The 27,281-nt window shown below is 42.9% G+C and overlaps 1 protein-coding gene across 1 annotated transcript; it reads left to right on the forward strand.

Moving 5' to 3' along the window:
* Positions 1-460: 460 nt before the first annotated feature.
* PPP1CC (protein phosphatase 1 catalytic subunit gamma) lies at positions 461-26,605 on the forward strand. The gene is made up of 7 exons (XM_060786024.2): positions 461-700; positions 10,931-11,062; positions 11,408-11,638; positions 12,884-12,988; positions 23,211-23,434; positions 24,246-24,380; positions 25,341-26,605. The coding sequence occupies exons 1-7, from the start codon at positions 646-648 to the stop codon at positions 25,428-25,430; spliced, it is 972 nt and encodes a 323-aa protein (XP_060642007.1). The 5' UTR covers positions 461-645; the 3' UTR covers positions 25,431-26,605.
* Positions 26,606-27,281: the final 676 nt, after the last annotated feature.

Raw genomic sequence — 27,281 nt, forward strand, 5'->3', positions numbered from 1 at the left:
CAGATATTGTGGATTTCTAACTTGATATTTTGGGTTATAGGGCTCTGTGGAAGGGCCCTGAGTCCACACTGCCACATACTCCAGTTCAAAACAAATAATGTGAGATTTTATTCAGCTGTGTGGGGGCCCTTCCACACAGCCCTATATCTCAGACTATCAAGGCAGAAAATCCCACAATATCTGCTTTGAACTGGGTTATCTGAGTCCACACTCAGATAATGTGGGATTTTCTGCCTTGATATTCTGGGCTATAGGGCTGCGTGGAAAGGTCCTGGAAAGGGCCCCATTCCTGAGGGAGGGCCTTTTTTTTTTTACACGCGGAAGGATCCCAACCGAGTACGCGGCGCGAAGATGCACTTTTCTCGCCCTCAATCTTCCCGCTCCTGGCCTCAGAAAGAAGTCCCGGCTTGGCTTTTGGGAGGGAAACCCTGCGCGGCGGAAAGGAGGGAACTTGGGGGGGGAGGAGGGGGGGAGGAGGAAAGGCAGCCATCTTGTTCGCCGCCGCCGCTGCTGCTGCTGCCGGCGCTTCGCTGCGGAAGCCCTTTATAAGCAGGACGGGCGGCGGCGGAGGAGAGAAGGAGTGAGGAAAAGGCCCGTCTTGGGAAAGGAAGCGAAAACAGTGGAGTTTGAGCGAGTCTCCCGGCGATGGCGGATAGCGATAAGCTCAACATAGACAGCATCATACAACGGCTGCTGGAGGGTGAGAAGGGCTTTGGGGAGAAGGCACAGGCAAGCAGCCTTTTCAGTGGGAGGGAGGAAAGGGCCTGGCTTTGACCTCCCATGCAACCCCTAAAGGGCTGCCTTGCAGATGTATTCTAGAGGCAAGACCTAGGCCTTAGGCGTCTTTCCTCTCCAACGCTGCAGGCTAGGCAGCAAGGGCTTGGGGAAAGGCGCTGCTTTTGGGGGACTGCCGTTCCCAGCATCCCCCAGCCAGCTTATGCTGGCTGGGGGATGCTGGGAACGGCAGTTTCCCAAAAGCAGCGCCTTACCCAAGCCCTAGAAGACTGCCTAAGCAACCCCAGCTGGCCCAACCACCTCCTGAGTCTCCTTTACCCCGAAAACCCTATTAGACTCAATGTTTGGGGATTCGGGAAGCAGCAGTCCCACAGAAGAACCTTTGAACCCTACCGAAGGAATCCCAGCTGCCGGGAACTCTATTTGGGAGGAAGTAACCGGCCCAACCACCTCCTGAGTCCTCCTTGCCTCCAAAAACCCTATTAAACCCAATGTTGGGGAATTCTGGGAGCAGCAGTCCCACAAAAGAGCTCTCCCCAAAGCTCTTGAAGCCTGCCAATGGCGTCCCAGCTGTTGAGAGTACAATTACAGAGGAAAGAACCCCTCCTGTGTTCTCCTTTCCCCCCAAAACCTTATTAGACCCAATGTTAGGGGATTCTGGAAGTGCCAGCCCCACAAAAGAGCCCTCCCCAAAGCCCTTGAAGCCTGCCAAAGCCACCCCAGCTGCTAGGAGCTCTATTTCGGAGGAAGGAACCGATGCAACCACCTCCTGAGTCCTCCTTGCCTCCAAAAACCTTGTGAAACTAATTATTATGTTCATGGAGTTAGAAGACGCAAATGGGTTGGGTTGAGATGTGCTGTTTTCTTCTCAAGGTACCTCTTCTCTGTTCCTCCATGTGGCTGCCACTCTCCGAAGTCAAGTCAGTGCCATTGATAAAGAAAGCCCCCATTTGGAATGCAATGCACAAGTAGAAGGCTGCCTGCACATCGCTCACATTCTCCTACACAGCCACGTTTTTGACCTATGCGTTGTTCTTATGTCCGGAAATTTTTTGTTTTGGGAGATGTCCCCGAGCATACATGTGTGTCAGGCTGTAGAGTTTGCTCTCTGCGTTTGTATACTTGCCCTTCTCTACCCCCTTTCCCTTTTTTCTCCTTGCTCTGTGCATTTTAAAGGATTAATTTAACTCAGAGGGCCTATATTTTAAATGCGGGTTGCTGGATACAAGGAGAGGAGGCGAAAAGCTAGAATAAGTGTCTCAGGAGCTCTGTGGGAGATGTGTAGGTTTAAAATAGGGATGCAGATGTGTTAGGGAAGTCACTATAATGGTGCAGAGGTCAGCATGGTATGGAGGGTACCCCCACCCCATGTGAGAAGTTATTTATGGTAGGGAGTGAGTGCATACTAAAGTTATCCTTGCTTCACAGTTGGAGCGGGTTGGGGGTCTCTGAAAAGAATGTGTTTTGAATAAATATAGGAATGAGTAGCAGTATTTTAAGTAGAATCTAGAGGCTCCTATGTGCTTTGCCTTAGGAGTAGGGGGGCATTGGCAAGCGGGTTGGATTGCTTCCTTGTGTAAATGTATGCGAGAGAAGGCTTTTGTGAAGGAAGTTGGGGGGGGGGGGTTCTCATGATTGAATTTGGCCCAAATACCTCAAAGGCACCAAATTCTGGCTGATTGTGGAACCTAAGATGGATTAATACCTAGACAGGAGATCACCAAAGAATCATATGTATTGTATGATCTATTCCAGAGGAAGGAACTGGCAAAACCTCCTGTGGGTATTCCTTGACTGAGACAACCCTGTGAAATTCTTTGGCTTGCCATAAGTCAACAGGCAACTTGAAGACACACATGCACACTAATGAAGGGGCACAAGAAAGCTGCAGAGCATGCTTAAGAATAAATGCTGGCTATGGCAGTTTCATTTAAAAAAGTTCCTTTTTTGGTCATTCTGTTAAAAAGGAGGATTTGGTTTCAGTTGGAGGAAGAGGAAGCAAAGTATCAAACAAGACTTGGGGCGAATGTTTTAAGATACCTGGGGCAGTGTGTAGAAAATCTTTCCCTTCTCAAGATTTAAATGGCAAGGGACTCTTTCAAGTTGTCCAAGTTTGAAATAGTTGGCATTTGTAACACTGGATCTGGATATTGTCCCCCACATCTCAGTCTTGTGGCTTTGTTTTTTGGGCTCTTCAGAAGTATCATGGGGCAGGGGCAGACCTGAAGGGGTCTATCACCAAGGAGAAGAGACTGGAAAGGTTTTGTACTCCAGATTACAGCATCTACCTCAATTGGTTTCAAAACGGTTGGGCAGGGCAGGAATGGAGAGTACTAGATTAGCTGTACGTGCAGTACTTCACTGTTTCTAAGGGCAAGGCATAAATAATAAGTCTATATTGTTCTTTCATTGTTTTCCCTTCCTCTTCACAAATGTAGCATCTTGTGGAGGGTGAAGGACAGACTGTGGGTTCACCTTCTTTCTAACTGCAAGAGTGCTGGCTTAGCAAAATATGGAGGTGTGGGAATGTTGTTTGCCCACCTGTGCCTGTCTGTTATAGTCATTATTTTTAAAGGAGGCCTTTAAAGACTAGGGTGAAGAGTCTGCTTGCAAATAAATTACAGACTAAATCAAAGTACAAATACATTGTCATGAACTTGATTATTTTAACATGTGGAGGTGTGCTGCATCTGAACACTATTAGTTTAGCTGACCCTAGTGATATGGTTGTTTCCAGCACATAACATTCCCTAAACTTTCTGGGGGATTACTTTCAGTGTTGGTTGTAGGGGACTAGCCTTTGGTTGGAACTGCTTGTTAATCTTAGCTAGAATAAAGCAGTTGTGATGGCAAACCCTCTTTGCAGCAGCAAGCAGGATCAGCTTATCTGAGGAAAGAGGCTGCACTAATCTTGCTTTGTCTGACTCCATCCCGAACTTGCACTTGAAGAATTCAGCTGGGGAATTAATTTTTAACATTCAATGCAAAATATTGCAGTGTGGTTTGAGTTAAATATAGAGGATATACTGTTCTCTGTTCTCTCATCTTACTTCCACTCCCCTTCCATTTATTGTAAAACAGATTTATTAAAAAGCTTTTTCCTTTAGATTGCAGAAATACTGTAGAAAAGGAAAAAAAGGCTAGTAGTATAGGATGGAATGGTGTTTTCAACATGGATTCTAGTGGTTCTTAACCTGTGGTGTCCAGGAAGACATGAAGGAGTGTTACAAGCTTACAGTTAAAGTATTTATTTATTTCCTATATTTATACCCTGCTCTTCTCACCCCGAGGGGGACTCAAGAACGGCTTACAGATTGGCCACTTCAGTTCCACATTGCAATACAAAGTATATAAAATACAACACATTAAACATCAATAAAAACATACAAATATACAAACTGTTAAAACCTGTTAAAACCATATACCTAAAACCATAGTCATCCTTCATGTTGCTGCATATAAATTCTGTGTTGCACTCTTCCCAAATGCCTGATCTCAGAATCAGGTCTTAACTTTTTTTTTTCTAAAGACAAAGAGGGGGTCAATCTAACATTGGGTCTAATAGGGTTTCGGGAGGTGATTGGGCCAGTTCCTTCCTCCAAAATAGAGCTTCCAGCAGCTGGGATGGCTTTGGCAGGCTTCAAGGGTTTTGGGGAGGGTTCTATTGTGGGACTGGTGCTCTCAGAATCCCCTAACATTGGGTCTAATGGGATTTTAGGGGTCAAGCAGGATACAGGTGGGGTTCCTTCCTCTGAAATAGAGCTACCAGCAGCTGGGATTCCTTTGGTAGGCTTAAAGGGTTTTGGGGAGGGCTCTTTTGTGGAACAACTTCTCCCAGAATCCCCCAACATTGAGTCTAATAGGGTTTTAAGGGGGTAAGGAAGATTCAGTAGGTGGTGGAAAGAAAGAAGGAATGAATGAAAGACAGACAGACGGACTGACTGATGATAGTTGATTTCAAAGACAGGTCTTTTGCCAGGGATAAACACCATTTGTACAAAATTTTCATTACAGTATTAATAAATAATATTAGGCCAAGGTTAAGCATTTTTCAGGTATTATTGTTACTGGTTATAGTGTGTTAAAATTGCATGGAATCATTCCAATAAAAATATTATCGTAGGATAATATTTTACTTATTTCTTCCTCATCTCCAAATTTAAAGGCCCTTGATGAGTAACTGTTTAATGCTCTTCAGGATTTAAATTTTGTTGGTCTGTGGTAACAAAAGTTACTTAGCATCCCTGGTAAGAAAAAGTTTAAGGACTCTTGTGATATCCCATCTGAAGTAGCTGAACAGCAGCTTTTTATTTCTGCTGCCTGAGTTGCCAGGTGAGAATTTTGCAACTGCTCATAGACTACAGATAATATCTTTTTAACCAAAACATCACATAACCTACACAACTTTCATAGGAATCAATGAGCACACAAAAAAGGGAGGGCTACCGTAAGAGTCGTACATTTATAGTGCTAGTTCAGTGTGGTTAGATGTGCTGGGCATCCACCTTTTATCCTACCTTTCTCCCAAAAATTGAGACTTAGGACAGCTTACAATTTTCAAACATGGAAAAAGTAGAACCCAAAAAAGAGCTGTGTCTCCTCCTTTCACACCCGCGAAGAGCCTGAAGATTTCTGCTTTGCACTTTATACAAACCTGACAGCCCAGATTTGCACATGACAATGAGAATATCTGTATTGCTTCCTCCTCACTCTGTCTGCAGCTAGAAGTAGCAAGTCGGAGGAGCTGAACTAACCAGAGAACTTGCCAGGAAAGAAAAGCTTATTGTTGCTTCCAGGCTGCAACTCCAAGCTTACTTTTATAACAAGCCAGGGGTTGGATTTGGCTGTGCCCAGGATCCCGAGGAAAGGAACAAACAAGAATTAGGAGTATTTTCCTACCCTGATAATTTTCTGGAAGCTTTATCTGCTTCTGCTTGCAACAAGGGATTATTTCCAATGTTTTTAGGACTGTTCAAAGCTCAACTGCTTGTATCAAAGTGGATAATGAGCTGTGGACATGAACTTGAGTCTGCAAAACTATCTCATTTTTCATTAAATAATGTTTTACTCTGCATGATTTTCCTCCTCACTTAATGTTAACTGCCATTAACATTGGCGTCTGATGATTAGTAAAAATCCTCCAATTGAGTCCATCCATCTGCAATATAGTCTTCTTCTTTTCCTTTTGCCTTCTATCTTCCCAAGCATTACTGTCTTGTCCCCTAAGTTACACCCAAAGTATAACACTCTCAGTTTAGTTATCTTGAATTCCAGGGAGAGTTTGGGCTTTTCCCTCTACTACTGAAGATGTGTTCAATTATAGTTATGTTATAAATTCTTTGTATAAGAGTGGCTTTTTTGCAAGAGAAAGAAAACAAAGTGAATTCAGGTATTTTGGCTTCCATGATGTTATGTAAAGGTTACATAATGGGTAGTATAGGAGAACATTCTGAGAGAGGAGGAGTTGGGGGATTTGATGTCTTCGCTAAGCCAATAGTGACAGCCTTGCCGTCTTGCTTCATTGTAGTACAAGCAGGTAGCCTTCCTCAGGAATCCCTCATTCACAGAGGGTCTAGCATTTCTTTATAGCTCCCGTTCTCTGGAATTTCCCTCTCTTCCTTTTGTCAGTGAGTGTATTAAATTTCTGAGACTCAATTCCTACCATTCATACTTGATTTAGAGCAGTGGTTCCCAACCTGTCGTCCATTGACCACCAGTGATCCACAAGAACGAAAATATGGTCTGCGGCCTCATCATTACTACACCGTTGCCTTGAAACTGTGGCTAGAGTGACTGGTCTCACGAAACCCTCTTATAGTGCCATGGCATTGAGGATTTCAGGAGGGGAGAAGCTGACTACCCACGACAGCTCTAGATTATTAAATATGGTTTTCTGTGGGCAAGCAGATGGCGACTACTGGATGGCCTATGTTCTGTATCAGAAACTACAGCTAATCTGGTCTATCCAATGTAATTTTCTGCAATTGGTTTATCCCAAATAACCAAACCGAATCTAAAATCAACCAAAAACGGATTCATTTAAAAAAAATATTTTATTGCATTTATTCAATTTAACATAAACACATTAAGTAAACATACCTTTATCACTAAATTATTCCTATACTCTATAACGACTACAAATTCCAACTAACTATAAATCAATTCAGACTTCTCTCAATTTACAAAACAAAAAATAATTAGAATCTGACCAACCTTATAATCAAGTCACTCATTCTTCACTCTCCAAATGCAATATAATCGTAACATATATACAACATGCAAATTCTAAACATGTCCCATCCTTCAATCTTATTCTGTTTTGGAAGCATAATGATGAGCACTCTTTGAATACTGACCATGGTCCATTCCTGTTGTTTCTCTTTGATACCTTTTTCCCCTCCCTCTTCCCCTTACCCTTAGTTTGTGCCCCCTCCACCAGGACCAACCAACTCATGTTGTTTCACCATTCCAAAATATCATTGTTTCTCTTGCTGGCTTATACCCCTTTCCCTCATTAAACACATACTCGATAAATTTTCCCCATATTTTCCAAAAGACTGTTTGTTTACATATTCCCTTTTTAATTTTAATATTGCAAGTTAGCTTATCATTAATCGCTATATTCCAAATTTCCCTATACCATTCTTCTAATTGAATTTCTTTTTTTTCCTTCCAATTTTTTGCTATCAACAATTTAGCTGCTGTTATCAAATTAGAAACCAATTCTTTCTCCTCTTGTATGGGAATTATATTATCATGTATAAGTAATAAAGCTAATTTTGGTGTAATCTCAGTCTCTATTTTTATTATTGCTCTTATTTCTTTGAATATGCTTTCCCAAAATTTTTGTATAATGTAACATGACCACCACATATGAAGATACGTCCCTATTTCCTGACAACCTCTCCAACACTGATTTGAATATTTTTTATCAATCTGATTTAATCTAATAGGGGTTAGATACCACCTCCATATCATTTTGTAGTAATTTCCTTTAATTCTGATAGACATATATTTTAGTATTCTCATATTCCATATGTTTGCCCATTCTTGATTATTCATTTTCCCCCCAAGTCTGTTTCCCATACTTCCTTCAAATAATCTTGTTCCTGTTCATACATTAATAACAGTTTATAGATATCACTTACTGTGCCTTTTAATGTTATATTCTCTTCTTTAGTCTCCCTTTGAGTTATCATATTTTCTATTTTTGTGTATTCCCTACCTCCATTATACTTTTTCCTTATATCACTTGACCATTTACTCAATTGTAGATACTTATACCAATCTAAGTCTCCTAATTCCTCTTTGATTCTTTCCATATTTACCATTTTCCAATCCCAGTCTTTTACTTTTATTAAACCTCTTCCATTAAGTTCTACTTCAAGTTCTTTTTTTAAATTTTAGAAATGTTGGAGAGTGGTCCCTGGTCAAATAGTCCCTGGTCAAAAAAGGTTGGGAACCACTGATTTAGAGTTTGCCTTTGGGCAAGGCTGTTGGACTTTGTTGTTGCTGCCGGTCATAGAAAACCCATCGGGTTTTCAAACAATAGTTCCCTAAGAGGCAGCACCTTGTAACAAGGAGTATGCATTTTGTGGTTGGTTTAAATACTTAAAACAAAGCCAGTGTGTGTATTTAAAACAAATACTTGATACATTTTCTGCCAGAATGTAGAATACACGGTGATGCACCTTTATTTGCAAAGTGCCTTAAGCATGTTTGTGCTTGGCAGAGCCATGTGTCTCCCTGATAAGACCAAGAACAAACTTGGTGATTTGATTGTCAAGAACGTTATCTTTCTCGGCTTCCCCAAATGTGAATTCTCGGGTCTAGTGCTAACTTGAAACCTTCAATAGGTTTTTGGCAATGCCTAGTTCATAAATGGTTAGGGTTGATAAACTAAATAGATGGGGTGCTTAGCCAGGCAACAGACTTTATGTGATTATAAGAGTTAATAAAAATCTGCAAATAACAAAGAGCATCTTTCGAGGCATCTCCAGTATTCTATTCTACCTAATAAGTAGGAATCCTCTTCTACAATGGTTTATCTAAAATCATCTAAACTTGAAAAGTGTGTTGCTCTTTTCAGAAATAAGTCTTTCTCCATATCCAGATTAATTGATGCATTAATTAGCTAAAGCATATGCAGTTAGCATTTCTTCAGCTGAGTTGATGGCCTAAAAATAGCCTCTTAGACTTGTACTCGGCTCTGCTGGCATGTAGTTTTACAGTTTTGAGAGTGATGGCATAAACATTCCAGCTGCTTTGTCTTTAGCTGATTGTACTGTTAAAAATCTGTAAATAACAATCTGCTAACATGCCTGAAATCACAGTAATGGAAACATTTACACTGCTCTGGGTGTAGATCTTGTATGAGTCCTGCTCTCTTTCTAGAAGTCTTCCTTCACATTTTAAGCCTGTTATGCCTGTTCGAGTGAAATCCTATGTGAGTCTTGCTGAGTGATGGAGGCTAGGAGGATTCGGAATACCAATAAATAACATAGTTGCTTTAGAATACAAAGAAAAAAGTTTCTCAAGTCACCTTGAAAATTTTTACTTCGTCATATTGTGTTTAAGAGGCTTGAGTCTCTTTCATGCTACATGGTTATATCACCAGTGCATCATCAAACTATATATCCCAGAATTCCATCAGATGAAGCCATGGCATTTAAAGTACTATAGACAAAGTATAATTGTGTAATGTGAAAGAGAGCTGTCAGTGATGTTACCTAGAGAATGCATTAGCAGGCTGTAGTTAACTGCTTGAATGGAAAGGTTAAATGATTTTCATTTTCTGTCATTTCAAAAAATGTAATTAGCTGGGATCACTTTCTATAAACCGTTGCTGCTGGACAGTTTGCATTTCAGGCTCCTTTCCTATAACCTGGGAAGTGAATTTGGCAAAATTCTGTATGAAGCTATTGAGCCACGGAGAAATTACATGGCAGTGATGGGAAAAGATTTCAATGGGCTTATGCTTCATTGCTTTCACTAAGTGTTTTAATTGAGCCCTCAATATCTAGTGGTCATGGCACTGACAAATGCTAGCAGGACTGACATGGAAGAATAATTGAAATGTGTATTGCTCAGGTCACAACCTTTCCCCTGCAGTTAATCTGCTGGTAATTGCAACACGTTTTTAATTCAGAGTAAATCCTCTTAAAAATATGACCTTTGAACTCTTCAAAACTGCCAACACAGGTAATTTCAAGTGCTTGTTTGGCTTCCTGCATGCCACCAGGCCACAAGTAGTACTTTCAATAACATAACAGAGGTTGCCACAAAAAATGGCATGACAGAATTAGTTGGGAAGGTACTACAAGGCCTTTGTTTTGCTTACAGGCACAAGGTAACAGAAGCATTTTGCCTGCAGGATTGATTGAGCTTCAGGCGTCTTTACTTGGGTATTATGAATGACATAGTCTAGTTTTATTTGGAAACCGTGAGGCTTTAAGGGCTCTCGTGGTTTCAAAAATGTGAAGTTTCCACTCTTCATTTCCCTTTGATGTGAGTGAAAGCACTTCAGACACATTTAGAGAACACTTTTGTTGGCACCTAGAAATTCTGTACATGGTGATCATTTGCAATTTCTCTCTGCAATAGTTATATCCAAGCTAAGCTTAGAATAGACCCATAACTGCTGTTAATATATATAAATCTACCAGTCTGAGAATATCTGTGCTTCTCAATCTTGCCAACCTATCAGGAAGAACAATGCCTTAAATCCCTGGTTAATCCGTGTGGCTATTTTGAGTCCAATTTGCCTGGGTTTTTTTTGGGGGGGGGGGGGTTGGAGTTGGAATAAGCCCTTGGGTTAGACCAGCTTCAACTGGGTTGGCATAGCAAAGTTCAAGTTTATAATTCCTATTTCTGAGTTGGATGTGTTATGCCAGTGTAAGATGCAGTGGCCCAGAGAATAAATTCTAAAGAATGTATTCTTTGGGCCACTGCATTTTAGGAGCAATCTATAATTCTGAAGAGTAATGCTCTTGTTATTCACCAGTTGCCTTCTTCTAATAATGGGCAGTTGGCTTATTTGTTGCAAGCTTTCTCTGCAAATGTTCAAGGAAAAAAAAAACCTGATAGGCCCCAAAGTTGGCTCCCTTGGTGAATCATAAATATTGGACTGTATGTATTTAATTTTGGAATGTGTTGACTCACTCGCAACATGCAATTGTTCTTTTCCCTTTTATAGTGAGAGGATCGAAACCTGGCAAAAATGTCCAACTTCAAGAAAACGAAATCAGAGGGTTGTGCTTGAAGTCTCGGGAGATCTTTCTCAGTCAGCCCATTTTGTTGGAACTTGAAGCACCACTGAAAATATGTGGTAAGCATTGGGTTTAGCTGCTTTGAACCCTTTTAAGGAACTGACATGGTAAAACGTTGGTAATGTCATGTGATGCCTCCCGTGTTACTAATTTGACATACCACATCCAATGGAGAAATCTGTGGCACTGATACCCCTGTAGGTTCTCTTTTAATAAATGTATAGAAATAGTTAATTGCGGGAGGCTTATGGAACATGTGCTTACGTTTTTTGAGCACACTATGAGTGCCTTTCTTTTGGTCTCTAGATCAGGTATATTAGCATTCATTGAATGTTATTCTATCTAGCCTTGCTTTAGTAAGCAAAACTGTCAGACTGTGTAAAAAATTTGTTTATTTGTTTAAGGTGACATCCACGGACAGTACTATGACTTACTTCGACTCTTTGAATATGGGGGATTTCCACCAGAAAGCAATTACCTGTTTCTTGGTGATTATGTCGATCGAGGGAAGCAGTCCTTGGAAACCATTTGCCTCTTACTGGCCTACAAGATAAAATATCCTGAAAATTTTTTCCTCCTCAGAGGGAACCATGAATGTGCTAGCATTAATAGAATTTATGGCTTTTATGATGAATGTAAGTACTTCTGAGGTGATTTTGGGATCCTGGGAAAAGGTTATTATTAACTTTTACTACATTTGGAGTGAGCTTGTGTTAATGACAGTCCGAAAAGACTTATTGGCTAATTTCAGCAGATTTTTTAGAAAGTTGCAGAGGCAAAAATCAGCCTTTTGACCACTGTCTTAGACCAAACGATAGTCTTCCGTTGACCACTCCATGCAGCCTCTACTTAACAATTATGTTAAAAGTAAATGCTCACTTGCAACACTGCAAACCTTCCATTTGTTTGCAAGTGCAAAGCTGACCTCGTGCATTGCATGTTGTATTTTATCTCTGCTTCATTTTGTTGCACATGCCAAAACTGACAGCTGATAACTCAGTTCCAAACTGTTTCAGGATTTATAAATAAAATCAATTTTGGTTTGGAAGAACTCCTCAAATAGTCTACTTTTCACTTGTTTCAATCACATGCTCATCTTGAACAAAAATGCTGTTTCCAATCACAGCCAGCCAGCGGCCCCTGGGAAGCTTCAACAGTGTCAGAACCTGGAAGTTCTTTGGTATTAAGACAAGCTTACAATGATGACCATTGGAAACAAAGTCTTTATTTTCCTTTCTTGCCATACTAAAAGAAAGTCAGTTCTAACTTTCCCCTCGCACTCCCTGGTATATATATGAAGACACTAATCCCCACTTAACCCCTTCTGGCCAGAAGACACAGTTTTTACTTTGGGTAGCTGTTTCTACTCAAAGTTTCTACTTTGGAAACTCACAGTTTCTACTTTGGGTAGCTGTGAGTTTTCCGGGCTGTATGGCCATGTTTCTCCTTTCAATTCCCAAAACACAAGCTGCAGTTTCTATTTCCAAAACACTGCCAGATGCTTTTATCTACTTCTACATTCCCCATCTTCTTCCCAACCTCCCCCTTTCTCTTATATGGCAGGGTGAATTCACTTCTCAAGGTTGTTATGAGCAACCAGAATGTTAAAAAAAATCTGATTGATGATACAGGTCTGTCTTAAGAGGAGGCTACTGCCTCCTTAACTTTTCAGATTCCCATCGCCAGATGCAGTGTCAATACTATATTTCTAGAAAGAGGTATATCAAGGTATATTTACTGGAGTGAATTTAAACCAAACCCAGAACCAGCAGAGTTTTTTAGCTTGGTTTTTAGTTTTTTTCCTTTATGTCCTGTAATGCTCTTCTTTTCCATCAGTCTTTGGTTTTTAAGTGAGTTCATATCCTGAAATGTCCCCTTAGGTAAAAGAAGATACAACATCAAGCTGTGGAAAACCTTTACAGACTGCTTTAATTGTTTACCAATTGCAGCCATTGTGGATGAGAAAATATTTTGCTGCCATGGAGGTAAGTGGGGAAATGATTTCTGAAGCCTTCTCAACCCAGTTGGCTAATACTGTGCCGCTGAACATGTTGAATAAACGCCTTGAACTTTCTCCGTAATGCAGGAGGATTTATTTAATTGACAAGGCTCTACAGTCCGAGTTCAGCACATACCTCACTCTAGATAATAGCTAGAGTTTAAAATGAAGGTTTTGTTCAGTTTTGCTGCGTAGCAAAAACTTGGGTCTTAAGAATTCTTTTTTTCAAGAATTTGGCTTAAAATTCTTTCATTTGTACCCATCTTTTTTCAGCAGAACCTTAAGTGTAATGTGGGAAAATTTAAGATGCCAAAACCTTTGGTGCTGGTCATCAACTGTAATAAATAAATATATATAAGATTCCAAAACAGGGCCTACTGTATAAGTCCTCCTTGGGCTATAGTTTTTCCAGTTACAGGGAATACATTTCAAGAACAGCAAAACCAGTCATGCAGAAAGTAGCCTTTCTGGCATTGTGTGACTTTGCCATCACAGTGTGGTAGCTAAAGGGGCACAGTGTCCCAGTCAGACATGTGGACTCTCCATGTCCATGCAATTTTCTCACTAAAAGACAAGGAAGAACATATGGGCGGAAGTAGCCAGCCTTCTGGAAATCTTCCTTATGTGACTTCATTGCTGGCACTGGGGAGGGTCTGAGCAAGGTGTCCATCTCTCTAATGGATACAAAGATAGGTGCTGCAACACATAGATTACTTCCCCTATCTGGCAGTGGTGGCAAAGCTGTTAGTGAGCGGGATGCATTTCATGTCCTTTAGGAGCTGCAGTGTGAATGCTGGCCTTGCCTGAAGCAAAGTGCCTCATTTAGTGCCTGCCTGGACTTTCCCCCCTGAAATATGAAGCTATAAATGCCGGCTGTATTTATATTTCTTACAAGTAATTACAGGTTATCCAGACAGTTTCCAGGGCTTTGCTGTGTAAATACTTGCATTGCATGCTAACCTAGCATCTCCTGAGCCATCTTTAATTTCAACATTCAGCCCTCTCATTCCTAAACTGTAATCCAAGCAACAGTGGTGTGTTTAGAGTCCAACACATCAGTCTTACATTGCTAAAGGCGTCGAATGGAAGGCTACAGTGGAACAGATGTGCGAAGCAAACATTACAGCCTCACAGAAAGAACAGGTCACCTCTCGTTAATCTGAGGCAGATGCTTTAAACCCGGCCAGAGATTCTCTTTTTGAGGAGCTTAGATTGCCTTTGTGATTGATTCTGTGTGATGGTGGCATGCGTTGGGAGTGGCTTGGGGGTAGGATTATGCATGTACCCTTTGCAGGTTTTTCACTCCCTGTCTATGGGGCATCTGGGGAAGATGTGCAGGCACAGAGCACTATTCTGCAAAAGTAGCTTCATCTCCTGCCAGCCATGCTGTTGTTACTTGGAAGGTCAAGAAGAAAGTGGCACTTGGATACCTCTTCAGCTGGCTCCAGTTGGTTTACAGAATCGAGAAATGTGTAGTTTGGGGAGGAACTTCGACTTGCCTGCTTGAGAGCTGTAGTGAATTCTAAGTAAACTTTGAACTCTTAAGATTTTGTAGGATGGACCATGGTGGGAGTATCAGGCTGCAATAATGATTCAGTGTAGATGTGCTCCAGAATTCATTAATTCATTTTCTTATTAGTTTTTCTATCCTGGCAAGTGTTTGTGGCATGTGTGATAAGCAATCCCTGGATTATCTTTGCTGTCCTATTCTACCCCTTTCCCCGCTGGGTGATCCCCTTCCTAAGAGGGTCAGACCAGCACTGTGAGGGCCAGATGTGGCTGCCTCACTTGTTGGTTTTTAATGAGTCCATTTGTCTCTGACACTCCTCTCAGGTCCTGTTTTCAATTACTTAGGTACTCCGACACCGAAAATTCTGCATTTTTCCTTTAGGTGTATTAATATGTATATATATATCTGTGTGTGTGTACTGTTCTATATTTGCTTACCAGAACTATTAATACTTGCTTTCTCAGAGAATGAGTGCTTTTCATTTCCACATCGGAACAAGTTTTTTGCTTTCCGGAACGGACCTTGCCTTTAGTCTCATCCAAGACATTGCCTGTCAACCCCGGTGGCACTCACTTGAACCAGCTCTTGCATTTCTTTGTGTCTGTGCCATTTGCACAATGTTTATCAAACAACCTTCTGAGCACTCTGAAGAGATTTTACTAACTTGAATGTGCCCCCCTCCTCCTTTCAACTTGCATCTAATGAATCCCCTCACTTCCTCACCGGCTTTGCATCTTGAAATTAAAAGTGTGAATGTTGAACTGTGTGGGCAGTTTTCCATTCATATGGAAACTTGTTAGCACAGTAGTCCCTGTTTGCCATGCAGTTTGACAGTGCTGGCATTTTGCATCAGATTTTGCACACTGTTCAGCATGATATTGAGAGGTGCCACTCCTTTTGTTAGCTCCTTGCCTCATAGTTTCAGGGTAGTAAGTCACATCTGTAAATGTCTTTGTTGCAACTGCTATAAAACCAGACTTCAAGATACTCTGTTTCTCTGAACTCAATAAATAAAATAAATTTTGTCACAAAAATCCTAAATTTGTACTTTATCTCATAAAAATGAACCAACAGTTCTCTTACACTCAAAGTTACCTAAAAATCAAACACAAAAGTAGGAAAACCTGTATTTGTATTTCAGTCTATTAATGATGCTGACAGCAGGTGTGTTGAGGATGAGTGCTAGCTGTAGGTTAGTCTGAGTATAAAAAGAGTATTTAAAAATTACATTTAAAAAAAAAGAAATAGAATGATGTGGTTGTGAAATGGTATAGCTCCAGCCTTTGGGTGCCAATTCCAAGATCTCCTGTGTCCATATGACTCCCCTAATGCCTTCTATAGGTTGGTCTCCATTGTTTCCAAAGGAGACCAACCTAGGTTTCACATATCTTTGTAAAGCAACTGGGTGAAATATAAGTGTGTATGATCTAGGTTAGGATAGCCATCTACCAGCAGTGGTGCAATAGGAAAAATGAAATATCTGCAACAATTCAGATACAGCTTTATAAACGATGGCCTAAATACAGCTATGTGTCTCAGCTGAAGGAGGCCCACAGAGCCAAGTGGATCTTGGATAAATGTTGCTGTACCAATTTCCCATTGATATGGTGGTTCTGCTCTGGGACTAACAACTGGATTTAAGGCTACATTCTGTTATGCCTATGCTAGTGATTCCCACCCTCTTTCAAATGTATTGATGCAATGCCTGCAGCTTGATCCATGTCATGAGTGTGTCATGTGCTACCCTTTCCAAAACAAAACCAAAGAAAACATCTCTCTAAAAACATTTGCTGAGAACCTGCGTCAGAGTCGTAACTGCAGTATCAAAGCTGGTGGGAGAGGACTTGGCTATATGAGCCTTTGTGCCCTGCTTGACAGTGCTACAGAACTTTACTAGCTAGGATGGCTGCCTGGCATTTTAGGTGGTTTTCAGGTGCACTTCCAACGATTGTGGCGATGTACCATGAAAAGGAAACTGGTACACTGTCATAGATCTGACCTGTGACATTGCAGCTAACAGCATAGCACCATTATAAACTGTTCTGCTGAGTTGCAAAATATAGTCATCCAATGTGCAACCAGCAATTAAGTCCCATCTCAACTTTCCAAATTCAATCCCTGCCAACAGATCTTGATGGTCTTCTCTAAACTTTTCCCATATTCCTGTCTAATAATTGAATGTTTGAGTGTAATTCATTAGGTAGCAGTTAATAGCTCTCTAACTCTCTTGCCTTAGTAAAGAACAGGCAGTACCTAAAATAATTGACATTTTTGTTGGAACATTGGGAACCATAATGAGGAGTGTTTGTCTCAAGTTTTTCCATTCGCTTTACAGATATCCAAGTTTTCAAAACAAAAAACTTTGAATGAGTGTTTGTTAGGGTACCAGGCTTCCATTTGCCAGCAGATGCACTCAGCGCTATTATCTTCAATGCTCGCTTCCATTCCAAACTCAAACCAATCTACGTCTCTTCCTACTCTTGACCTGAACTTTTCAATGTCAGGCATTTCAGGGGCAATTGTTCAGTATTTCTTTTACAGAATGCCAGGTACTTGAGAACTCCCTCTGCATTTGCAGAGTGGATCTGAACTGCGTCATAGGCCTCTTCAGCAACATGAGTTACCAGCAGCTATCCATTTGCTTCTTCCCACATGCATTCTTCTCATCGGTTCAGCCTGGGTCATAATTTCAAGACAAAGGCTAACTAAGTGGCTACTGCTTTTTATGTGCATGGGCAAGCACTCTTATTCTTAGAGAAAATAATACCCTCTGGTATATATAATGTAGCCTCTTCTGTCCGGAATGTTTTGGTTCTTCTTTGTGGTCTTTGTGAATCACACAAATGGATTATTCTGCACCTGCGCAGTGCATAGGATCTTCCTAGATCTTTATTGAAAGTTATTTGGTCCCCCTCCCACTCTCCCAACTATTATAAATAGGCGAGTCCCGCCGAATCCCCACTTCCATTTCATCCATTGCAGTAGCAGCACCTGTAGGAACTTTGTTAGTGTTCTTCACCTTTCATCCTTGATCTTCACTGGTTAGTCTTCATATTCTGTCTGATTTTCGAATACCTTGACCTTGGACTGTCTTTGACCATTCTCCTGATTTTCTGATACCTTGACCTTGGACTGTGTTTGGGGTGTTCTCTCTGGCTCCCCAGCCTTCGTTTGTTCCTTGTCTACAGCTTTTCTTCAGCATCATGGCGTCCAATTCATTTTTCAAGAAATGCTTGGAGTGTGGAGGAAGGATCCCTGATAACGATGGACATTCGAAATGCCTTCTTTGTCTGGGCGAGTCCCACATTGTTCAGACATGCCGGCACTGCCAAGAATTTACACCTCAGGCACAGAGAAATCGAGAGGCCCACCTCAAGGCTCTTCTGTATAAGCAAGGCTTGAGTGCACCTGGATCATCAACCATGGGGCTGACCAGATTGTTCGCTCCACCAACCATCTCAGAGTCAACGGCTTTGCCCTGGACTTCCTCAGTACCAATGGAATTCACAGCTATTTCAAAGGCTTCATCAATGTTGACACCAACATCCTCAACATCCACTTCACCACTGCCTTCAACATCTTCAGCCTGTCTAGTGATAAAACAGTCACTCCAGGAATCACCCTCCTCACAGGTGAAGGGAGCTTACCAACAAGAGGCTGGATCGCCCTTCAGCAAACCACTGGTGCCAGGTTGCTCCATTGAATTTGAGGATGGATCCAAGAGGAAATATAAAAAGAGAGATCAAGTGGAAGAATCTCCCACTTGCCCTCCTTCTTTGATGTTGGCTGACTATCCCGGGATCACAGGTGTAGTTGGCTCATCTCAGGCGTCTACTTTATCTATGCCATCAGCCCAAGAATTTGCATCTCTGGTACTTGAGCATTCTCCCAGAACTGAGACTTCTTCTGAGGGTGAGATTCAAGAGGCTCCTCTTACGAAAGGACAGGCCTGCCTTGCAACTCAGCCCCCTCCGAACCCCACTACCATTTCTGTTGTAGCTGAATTTGATGGCTCCAGGCCAACCCATCCACTTCCTCAGTCTCTGAGTCATTTGGTATCAAGAGGTCGCTCCCCACATCGACACTTCTCACGACATGGGCACTATCGGCCCTACTCGACTTGTTCCTGTTCTTCTGATTCTTTGCAGCCCCGTTCATACAAGCCACACCATAGAGATCATCACTGCCACAGTGCACCCTATGGCCATTCCCACAACAGGCGTGTTACTGAAGACTACCATAATTCCTGTCGGCACTTCCCAGGGTGCAATTGTTCCTCCCATGTCCAAGGATATCAAATCCATTCCCGTCGGTATCCAAGGTCTCCGACTTCGGCTATGGCCGCTCCCCCCATTGACGCTGCCTCTAATCTTGACCCTTCTCAACCAGACATGGCCACAGATGCCGCTTGTGCCCCATTAGAACCACAGGCTTCTGCTTTTCCCTCTCACTCCTCCAGACATTGGAGCCAGTTACTCCCATCTAGGCATGGGCATTGTGATGACCACTCCTTTTCATCTGACTCGTCTTTGGACTCGAGGCCTGGTTTCTCTCCCACTCCACTCGTAGCTGATCCTGAGCCACCAGCATTAATTGATGACTTCAGACCATTCATGGATCAGATGTTCCGCTTGGCCGGAGCTCTGGGTCTCCAAATACAACAGCCTAACTTTGCCATCTATGACCCTATCTTTAAAGACATCCAACTTCAAGCTCCTTCACCTACTGTTCTTCCCTTCCTGCCTTACCTTTTTCAGGTGCTTAAAGCCTCCTGGTCTACCCCAGCATCGATACCTGCAACATCACGCAAGTTGGACAACTTGTACAGAGTTGACAGTACTTCCCTTGATTGGCTTACTCGACATCCTATGCCAAATTCTTTCATCGTGGACATTGCACAATCTAAAACTTCACGTGAGGTTCATACCACTCCAGTTGACAAAGAAGGGAGGAAGCTCGATGCCATGGGGCGCAAAGTCTACACCTCAGGATGTCTGTTGGCCAAAATCTCAAACTATGGAGCATCTATGGGTGCTTACCAGAAGTATCTCTGGGATAAGATAGCGCCATACTTTGAACGTCTCCCAGAAGAGGAGCAACGGGTGTTGTCAGTTATCTACCAGGAGGCCTGCATGTTGTCTGGCCATCAAATCCAGCTTTCTGAGCATGTTGCTGACTGCTCTGGGAAGCTCATAGCGCACGCGGTCACTATGCGTCGACACGCTTGGCTGCGTTCCTTGGGCCTAACATCTTCTGCCAGAGCGGTCATCGAGGATCTCCCATTTGATGAGATGAGCCTTTTCCACCCAGAAACAAATGCTCACTTGGGGCACACAAATAAGGTGAAAACCACTGCAAGATATTTTGGCTTTCCACCCTCTTTTTAGGCCACAACCTTTGGACACCAAAATTTCCAGTTTTACACCTCTGGACCTCCCTCAGTTATGTCAAAGCATCAAGCGCAATTCTAGCCCCCAACTGCTATGACATCTTTCGCTTTCACTCAACGCAAATAGCTGCCTTGCAATGTCAGCTTTGATGGTGTCAAGAACAATACCCTCTTTGCTACTGCCACTGCACCAATGTCTTCTTTTCATAACAGGGCATCGTCCCTTTCTCCTACATAGACTCCTGGCTTCTAATAGTACATTCTCAAGATTAGCTACTTCACAATGTAATGTCACTTTAACTCTCCTTCGCACTCTAGACTTCATCATCAACCTCGACAAATCTCATCTGTTTCTTACTCAACATACTCAATTTATCAGGGCCATCATGAACTCAATCCGGGAAGCGGCCTTCCTTCTACGAGGCTTGGTTCCGAACACTGCAGACTTCTGCTCTTTTCTGCATATATCTCAGAAGCGTGCGAGCTCAAGATGTCCATCTCTACTAGGACACATGGTGTCTACTACAGCTGTGTCCCCATTTACTTTCTCCTCTGTTATGCAGCCTTCCTTGTAGCCGTCACATCTTCTAGGCTAGAGAGTGAACTGTGTGCTCTTTGAGCTGACCAATCATATTTGCGTTTCCATTGTGATCAAGCTGTTCTCTGACCTGTCGTTTCCTTTCTTTTGAAGGTTTCTCTCCTTCTCATCTTAATGAGGACATAATGCTTTTTCCTTCGTTTTATGGTCACTGGACTTTGGCTCACGGGAAATCTACTTTTCCTGTGCTATTCATCTAAAAAAATAGGCTTACCTATGTCAACCCAAAGACTTTCTAACTGGGTTGCTTCTACCATCAGACTGGTTTATGATTTGGCTGGCAAACAGCCTTCAGAACATTCAAAACCACTCCACAAGGACTGTGGCTGCATCTGTGGCCGCCTTGAGAGGTGCAGAGATGATTGCAGAGTGGCCACATGGTCTAGACCTCTAACTTGTATTTTCCTTTACAGATTGAACTCAATGTCCCACAGGGATACTGAGGGGGGTTTTTTTGGGGGGGGGGCAATGCTGTTTTAATGTGGCATGTCTCCTGCCACCTTTGGTTAGTAGCTTGCTAGCCTCCCATTTGTGTAATTCACAGATGCCATGAAGTGGTAATCTGTGAAATCACACGACCATGCCCATCCTCCCCTCTGGCGTCATGCCATCCCTGGTGTCCTTTGGCTGCTGCTTGGATGACCATGGAACTGGTGAACCCACCTATTCATACTGGTGGGAGAGTGGGCAGGTTTAATGCAAGGCTGTTTCGATAAAGATCTAGAGGGTTCCAAATGTGCTCTGCATTTATGTTATTTCATAGATCACTACTCGAAAAACTACCGTTACAGGTAAGCAATTTGTCCTTCTCTGTTTGTGGTGGAGGAGATTTGAGGACTAGATACGTATTCTTCTACATTGCTATTCCAAGCATTCTGTGTGATGTTTCTCTTCCTTTCCTGTTTCTTTTACATACATGATAACATCAGATTTTTCTGACTGAGAAACTTTAAGCTGAGATGTAGTCAAGAGGACTGGTGCAGGGTAACTTGTCAAAACTGTAATGTGTGTTTCCCATCACAGACTGGGACCTTGAGTTGAGAAATGCAAGTTATACCATTTTTCCTTGTCACCCTGCATCGCTCTTCTTGACTCCATTTTAGTTTTGAAGTTTCCCAGTCAGAGAAGTCGTTTCTTTGATATAATTACAATGCTGATGTACCCATAAAGGTCTCCGTGAGCATGTGTTTTTGTTCTTTGTTAAGGTGGGTTTGTGCTCGAGTTGTGTGCATTGCCTTCCCTTCCCCGCTGGCGAAGCATAGCTATATTCTCCTTGGCTGTAGTGGGGTGGTAATGAAATTTTCCTGCTACAGTGTCCTAAGACATAATTGCAAGACTCTTGTGTCCTGTTCTCTGAGTGCACCATGCACACACGTACTTTGTGACTGGCTTTTGTTTGTACTATTTTGGTAACCTTGAATGTGACTTTGTTTCTGCGTAGTTGTCATGCCACAGAAAAATGCATTGAGATTCACAAGCTCTTGACCAATGGCTGTCTTTTGGTAGTAGCAACTTGCAGTCTTTCATGCTAGGTTATAAAAGGAACGTGCGTACCTTCCAGGTGTTTTGCTGCTCGTGGTGTTTCCTTGCTTGAGCCTATTTCAGCAAAAATTGTCAGAAGTGATAGTTTTGTATCTTTACTGTCCCATAGATACTGTCCTTGATGGTCCCCTATGAATGATATGATGCCCTCAATATTGTGTTTGGTCTTTATAGTGTTGTGGGATTCATTGTGCTGAACCAAGGAATGTAATCTGCTAATCTCTGAACATCTGTCTGCACATAAACAGTCATTTCCTCTTGGCCTCGCAGGAGTGTTTCTTTTGTGTCGCACAGCAAATTGAGAATTGTCATGGCATCACCTGGGGTACCTCAAGCCATCTTGATCTACTGGCTTGGATTTGCACAAAATGCAAGCTACCTAAATGTGTGTACATGAAAGATGGGCTAGCCTGTGTGGAGTTGTGAAAACTCTCCAACTGGGGTATACCAGGGCTTTACCTACAGAGGACAACAGGCATCTGCTTGAGGAGGCGATGATGATGATGATGATGATGATGATGATGATGATGATGATGATGATTACGATAACAACCACTTAGAACAGGAACTCGTTAGACCACAGATGCCTAGGAGAAACAAATAAGTGTGAAACTGCACTTTTGGTAAGGTTGCGCTAGTTGCTGGTGCCTTATGCCAAAAAAGCACTGATTTTTTTTTGGCGGGGGGGGGGGGGGTCTCCTTATAACTGGCCTGTGGTTATTGGGGCGCTTTGAACAAAAACAGCACCTTTCATGCTAGAGAATGCTACTGATGCTCATAGAGGATCCTTTTCCAGTCATAAGAGATTTGTCATAATTGGATTTCCTAATTGATATTTTCTAGTGCAGGGTCCCATAAAAAATATTGTCTTTTAATACAAAGGGCACAAAACCCAGCCTCATACAACACAAATAAGCTTGATGACGGCAAGGTTGCCTCCTATTTTACAGCAACAGTGTGTACATTTGGGGGGGGGGGGAATACACAAAACTGTAATTGTACTGATCATGTACTGCGTGCCTTTGGCTAGAACTGAGTTGTTGCTATTTCCTCACAATAAACATGTGAAGGAGGCAGTTGGAGTGAGGCTCTCATTCCTACGAATACACAGTGTTGTATATGTGCCTTGTACCCCACTAATGAACACAATGCATCTTCTTCTCCCAAAGGCTTATCACCAGACCTCCAGTCCATGGAACAGATTCGACGGATTATGCGTCCTACTGATGTGCCTGATCAAGGCCTTCTCTGTGATCTGCTGTGGTCTGATCCAGATAAGGACGTGCTTGGATGGGGTGAAAATGACAGAGGGGTGTCTTTCACCTTTGGAGCTGAAGTTGTTGCAAAGTTCCTACACAAACATGATTTGGATCTTATATGCAGAGCTCATCAGGTAAAGATGTAATACTAAGATTCATGGCAAAATCGTTCAACCTCAGGGCTTCTGCATTATCCCCTAATCCACACCACACTAAATTGTCACACTCTTTCTTCTTCTCCCCCCCCCCCCCCCCCCAAAAGGTCTGGTCTACTTGCATTGGAACATCTGCTTAGCTTTAGTAACTGCTCCCTCTGAAGATCTAGCATTTCTTCTCCAGATTAAGAGTGTACTTGACGCAAGTGGGTTTTGTAGGTGGGAGAATGAGTGAGTCTAGAGAGAGAGTCGATCTCAGCTAGAATACTGCTTCTGTGGGCCAGGATACTGCCACTCTTCAGTGCCTTGTTTACATTTGATATACTACTTACGGCGTGCTCAAAGCTTTCATCAACATCCTCTCATTTAGCAGAAGGGGAGCAGAAAAGGAAGGGAGTAAATGGAACTGTCTTGCTACATGGGTCTCCCACTCTGTTTCAAAGGGTAATTGACTCATCATAGGAGGTTTTCAAGCATATTAGCATCATGCACTTCACAAGTATCATAGCATTAGTACTTAAAGCAAAGTTGGCATTGTCTGCATATACCAGTTTGGACTGTGGGGAGAGGATTGGGGTGTTTTGTCTCAGGCTGTCTCATGATGTGTATTTGGCTGTGGAAAGTCTGCACTCGGGATCCTTGAGCTCCCCACTCTCTCCACGGCCATTTGCGCTGCCTTTGCCAGAGGCTGAGAATGCCTGGGAGGAGAATATGGAACTATAAGTGACTGCTGCTCTTTCCCTCTTGCTTTCTCCTCACTCTTGACACTAACTGCTCTTTTCCTTCAAAGGTGGTTGAAGATGGCTATGAGTTCTTTGCAAAAAGGCAGCTGGTCACCCTGTTTTCTGCCCCCAATTACTGCGGGGAGTTTGACAATGCAGGCGCCATGATGAGTGTGGATGAGACTTTGATGTGCTCCTTTCAGGTACGCTGTCTGGAAAGTCCTTGGTGCCTTGGTTTCCCCATGGACTTGGCACTTCTCACTCCAAGCTGGTCTTTCCAGCACCCAGCGTTTGGGACAGTAAGCCCCAGCTTTTTCCCAACGTATTCTGTCTCTGTAATCTTTGCGAGGCGTCCGCCTGGCATACATTAAGTAGGGCAGACGTCAGCAGTTCACCTTGAATTGGATTGCCCCGAAAGTCGTGGCTCACCCCCGCTGCCTCGAAAGAGCACGATCTGCGAGACACAGTCATATGGGGGAGGAAAGGCAGAATGGGTTCTCAATTCAGGGTGTGGGCGTTGAGCCTTAAAGCCCTGCTGGCATTTGCCTTGCGGGACCACCTAAGCTTTACCGCCGGCACTTTATAATGTGCGTTCGTTCTCTCCCTGTCAGGTCTAGGCTGGCTTTCACTGGGGTGGTTTTTGGCAGGCATTTTCCCCTGTCAAATGTTATCTCCTCTATTCTCCCATATTGATTTCTCTCCTGGGAGGCGTCTTAATAGCCTGGCATTCACCTCATCTTCCTCTTCAGACTGCTCCTCAGGAAGCAATTATCTGTTTTCATACATATTTATTAAAAATATAAACATAGTTATCAATCCTAAATGCATCCCCGCCCTCATTGAATTTCCCATATTGCGTATGGCAAAGCTTTAAAGCCGACCTCTTCAGCCTGCAGCCCTCCAGGTGCTTTGGACTCCATCTCCCAAAATGCCTGACCATTGAACAAGGTGGACAGGGCTTCTGGGAATTGGAGGGCTGCAGGTTGAGGAGGGCTGCTTTAGAGGAATAACTCCTGCCCGAAGTCTGGGGTGGGAATCAGGTTGAAATGTAATGTGTACTGTCAAGTTGGGGTGTGCTGTCCTGATGGTCTTTTGTGGCCCCGTGTGTTCAGGCATGGCTTCCAGACCCCTTTGCTAAAAAGACCCTTGAATTGTCCTTGCAGATCTTGAAGCCTGCCGAGAAGAAGAAGCCCAACGCTAGCCGACCTGTAACACCCCCCCGGGGGATGATCACGAAACAAGCAAAGAAATAATCACTCCTGGCCCGGCCTAGTTGGGACTTGTACTATAGTATATAATCTCAATTTTTTAAAAGAAACAGTAACATGTATTGGTCAGCCTGCTAAGACTAGATTTAAATGTGTTTGTGGTTTTTCTGTTCATTTTGATGGATGGCTTTGGCTAGTTGTCACAGCAAAGGAGCTCTCGCTTCTCGAAAAGAGTTTTTTTAATTTAAAAAAACGATTTGTTTGGAGAGCAATGGTGTGATCCTTTTCCTTCTCTATGTCCCAGCTGTAGACTCCACAGCCCCTTCTCCTGCCATTTGGGGTATCTGTACCACTAACGCCGGGTGGTGTGTGATGCCTGCTTTTCTTTTTAGGACCTCATGCGACACTAGTGTGCTCCAAGGCTAGGAAACGTATTGCTGTCAGGTTAATATTGTTTGTAGAGACCACTGTGAATGTCTTTCCTTTTTCTTTTTTGTTGAGTTTCAAAGAGATTGCTTTTTTTCCCTCCTTGTCATGTACACATGTTCTGTTGTCAAACCTATGAGATTACCCTCAACCTTTTGCCAGCCTCACTGGTATGATGTATATTTTATTGGGAGCACACTTTTCCTCCCGTATACTTTAAAATGACAATTAAAGCCATTATTTTAAAAGTTTCAGTCTCTTGTTGTAAAACCCAAGCAAAGGGAAGGGGGTGTCTTGTAGGGCTTTCCCTTTGCGAGAAGGATGCCACGGAGTAGCTGAGAGTCAGCACAGAGGCAGGATTTGATGATTTTGCTCCTTCTTCCATATTCTGTAGCAAAGCTTCCTGTGGGGCTATTTTTGCCAGTTCAGAAAGCTTGTAATCCAGGCCTTTTCAACTTTTGGTTCTCCAGGTGTTTGGGACTTCTGCTCCCACAAAGCTAACCAAGACTTCTGGGAGTTGGAGGCCCAAAGACCTGGAGGCCACAGGTGGAAGAGGCCTGCTGTAAGCCAATAACTTGCATGAGAGTTAGGTTTCACAGTTAGGTTTTTTATTTGCCTCTTCTACAAAGCCTAGAAAATAACCGCCGACAACAGGGAACACTGTTCACCTGTTTCTGTGCACTCTGTATCTTTTGCTTTTTGTTCTTTTTAAATAAATAAATAAATCGACCCTGTAATCTTTGGGAACAGTACAGTGTGGTGAAATGCTTATTAAATGATGAGTAACTTGTTAAGCCTTCTTGGTGTTCATTTTATCAGCATTACATCTATTTATTTGTTTATTTAAATAAGAGGCTAGACTGCAGCCAGGCCATGAGTTGCTCCCAAGGCATGCAACCCACACCGAAGGGCTGGATTTACACTGGTGTGTTGCCCTGTCGGGATCCACGGGTTTGGAGGCCGTCTGCCACAAAAGCAGTTTGAAGGGGCAAGGGGTGGAGGGAACAGGCGCACAGTCCAGGAAAGCACTCTGTATCCACACACACACCCCTTCCTGGTTGGCAGAAGCTCAGCCACTGAAGAACCTGGGAAAATGTAGAACTCTCTTAAGGCCTAGTCCATGTTTTTTGCTACATCATGATCGTCTTGCTGTTTCTTGCTGCGCCTTCTCTGCTGAAATATTGATGCGCGCTCCCAGGAGATGGCTCTGCTACGGTTGCAAGCCGACGTGGTTGTGCTTCTTGTCTGGGAGCCTGAGTAGAGGGCGTCACTGGGATACATGGCTCCCGTGGCAGAGCTGTGACGTGGCCAAGGAGCCTCCACCAAGGCAATATCCTTTGCAAGAAGGATGGCTTCCAACTGGAGCATCTTCCAACTGCATCACAGTAGAGAGTCAACCTCCAACTTCCAGTCCGAAGTGGCAGAGGGGTCGGACGATGCCAACATTGAAACATTCCAACTGTCACATGG

The sequence above is a fragment of the Anolis sagrei genome, chromosome X (assembly GCF_037176765.1).
Source record: "Anolis sagrei isolate rAnoSag1 chromosome X, rAnoSag1.mat, whole genome shotgun sequence".
NCBI lineage: Eukaryota > Metazoa > Chordata > Lepidosauria > Squamata > Dactyloidae > Anolis > Anolis sagrei.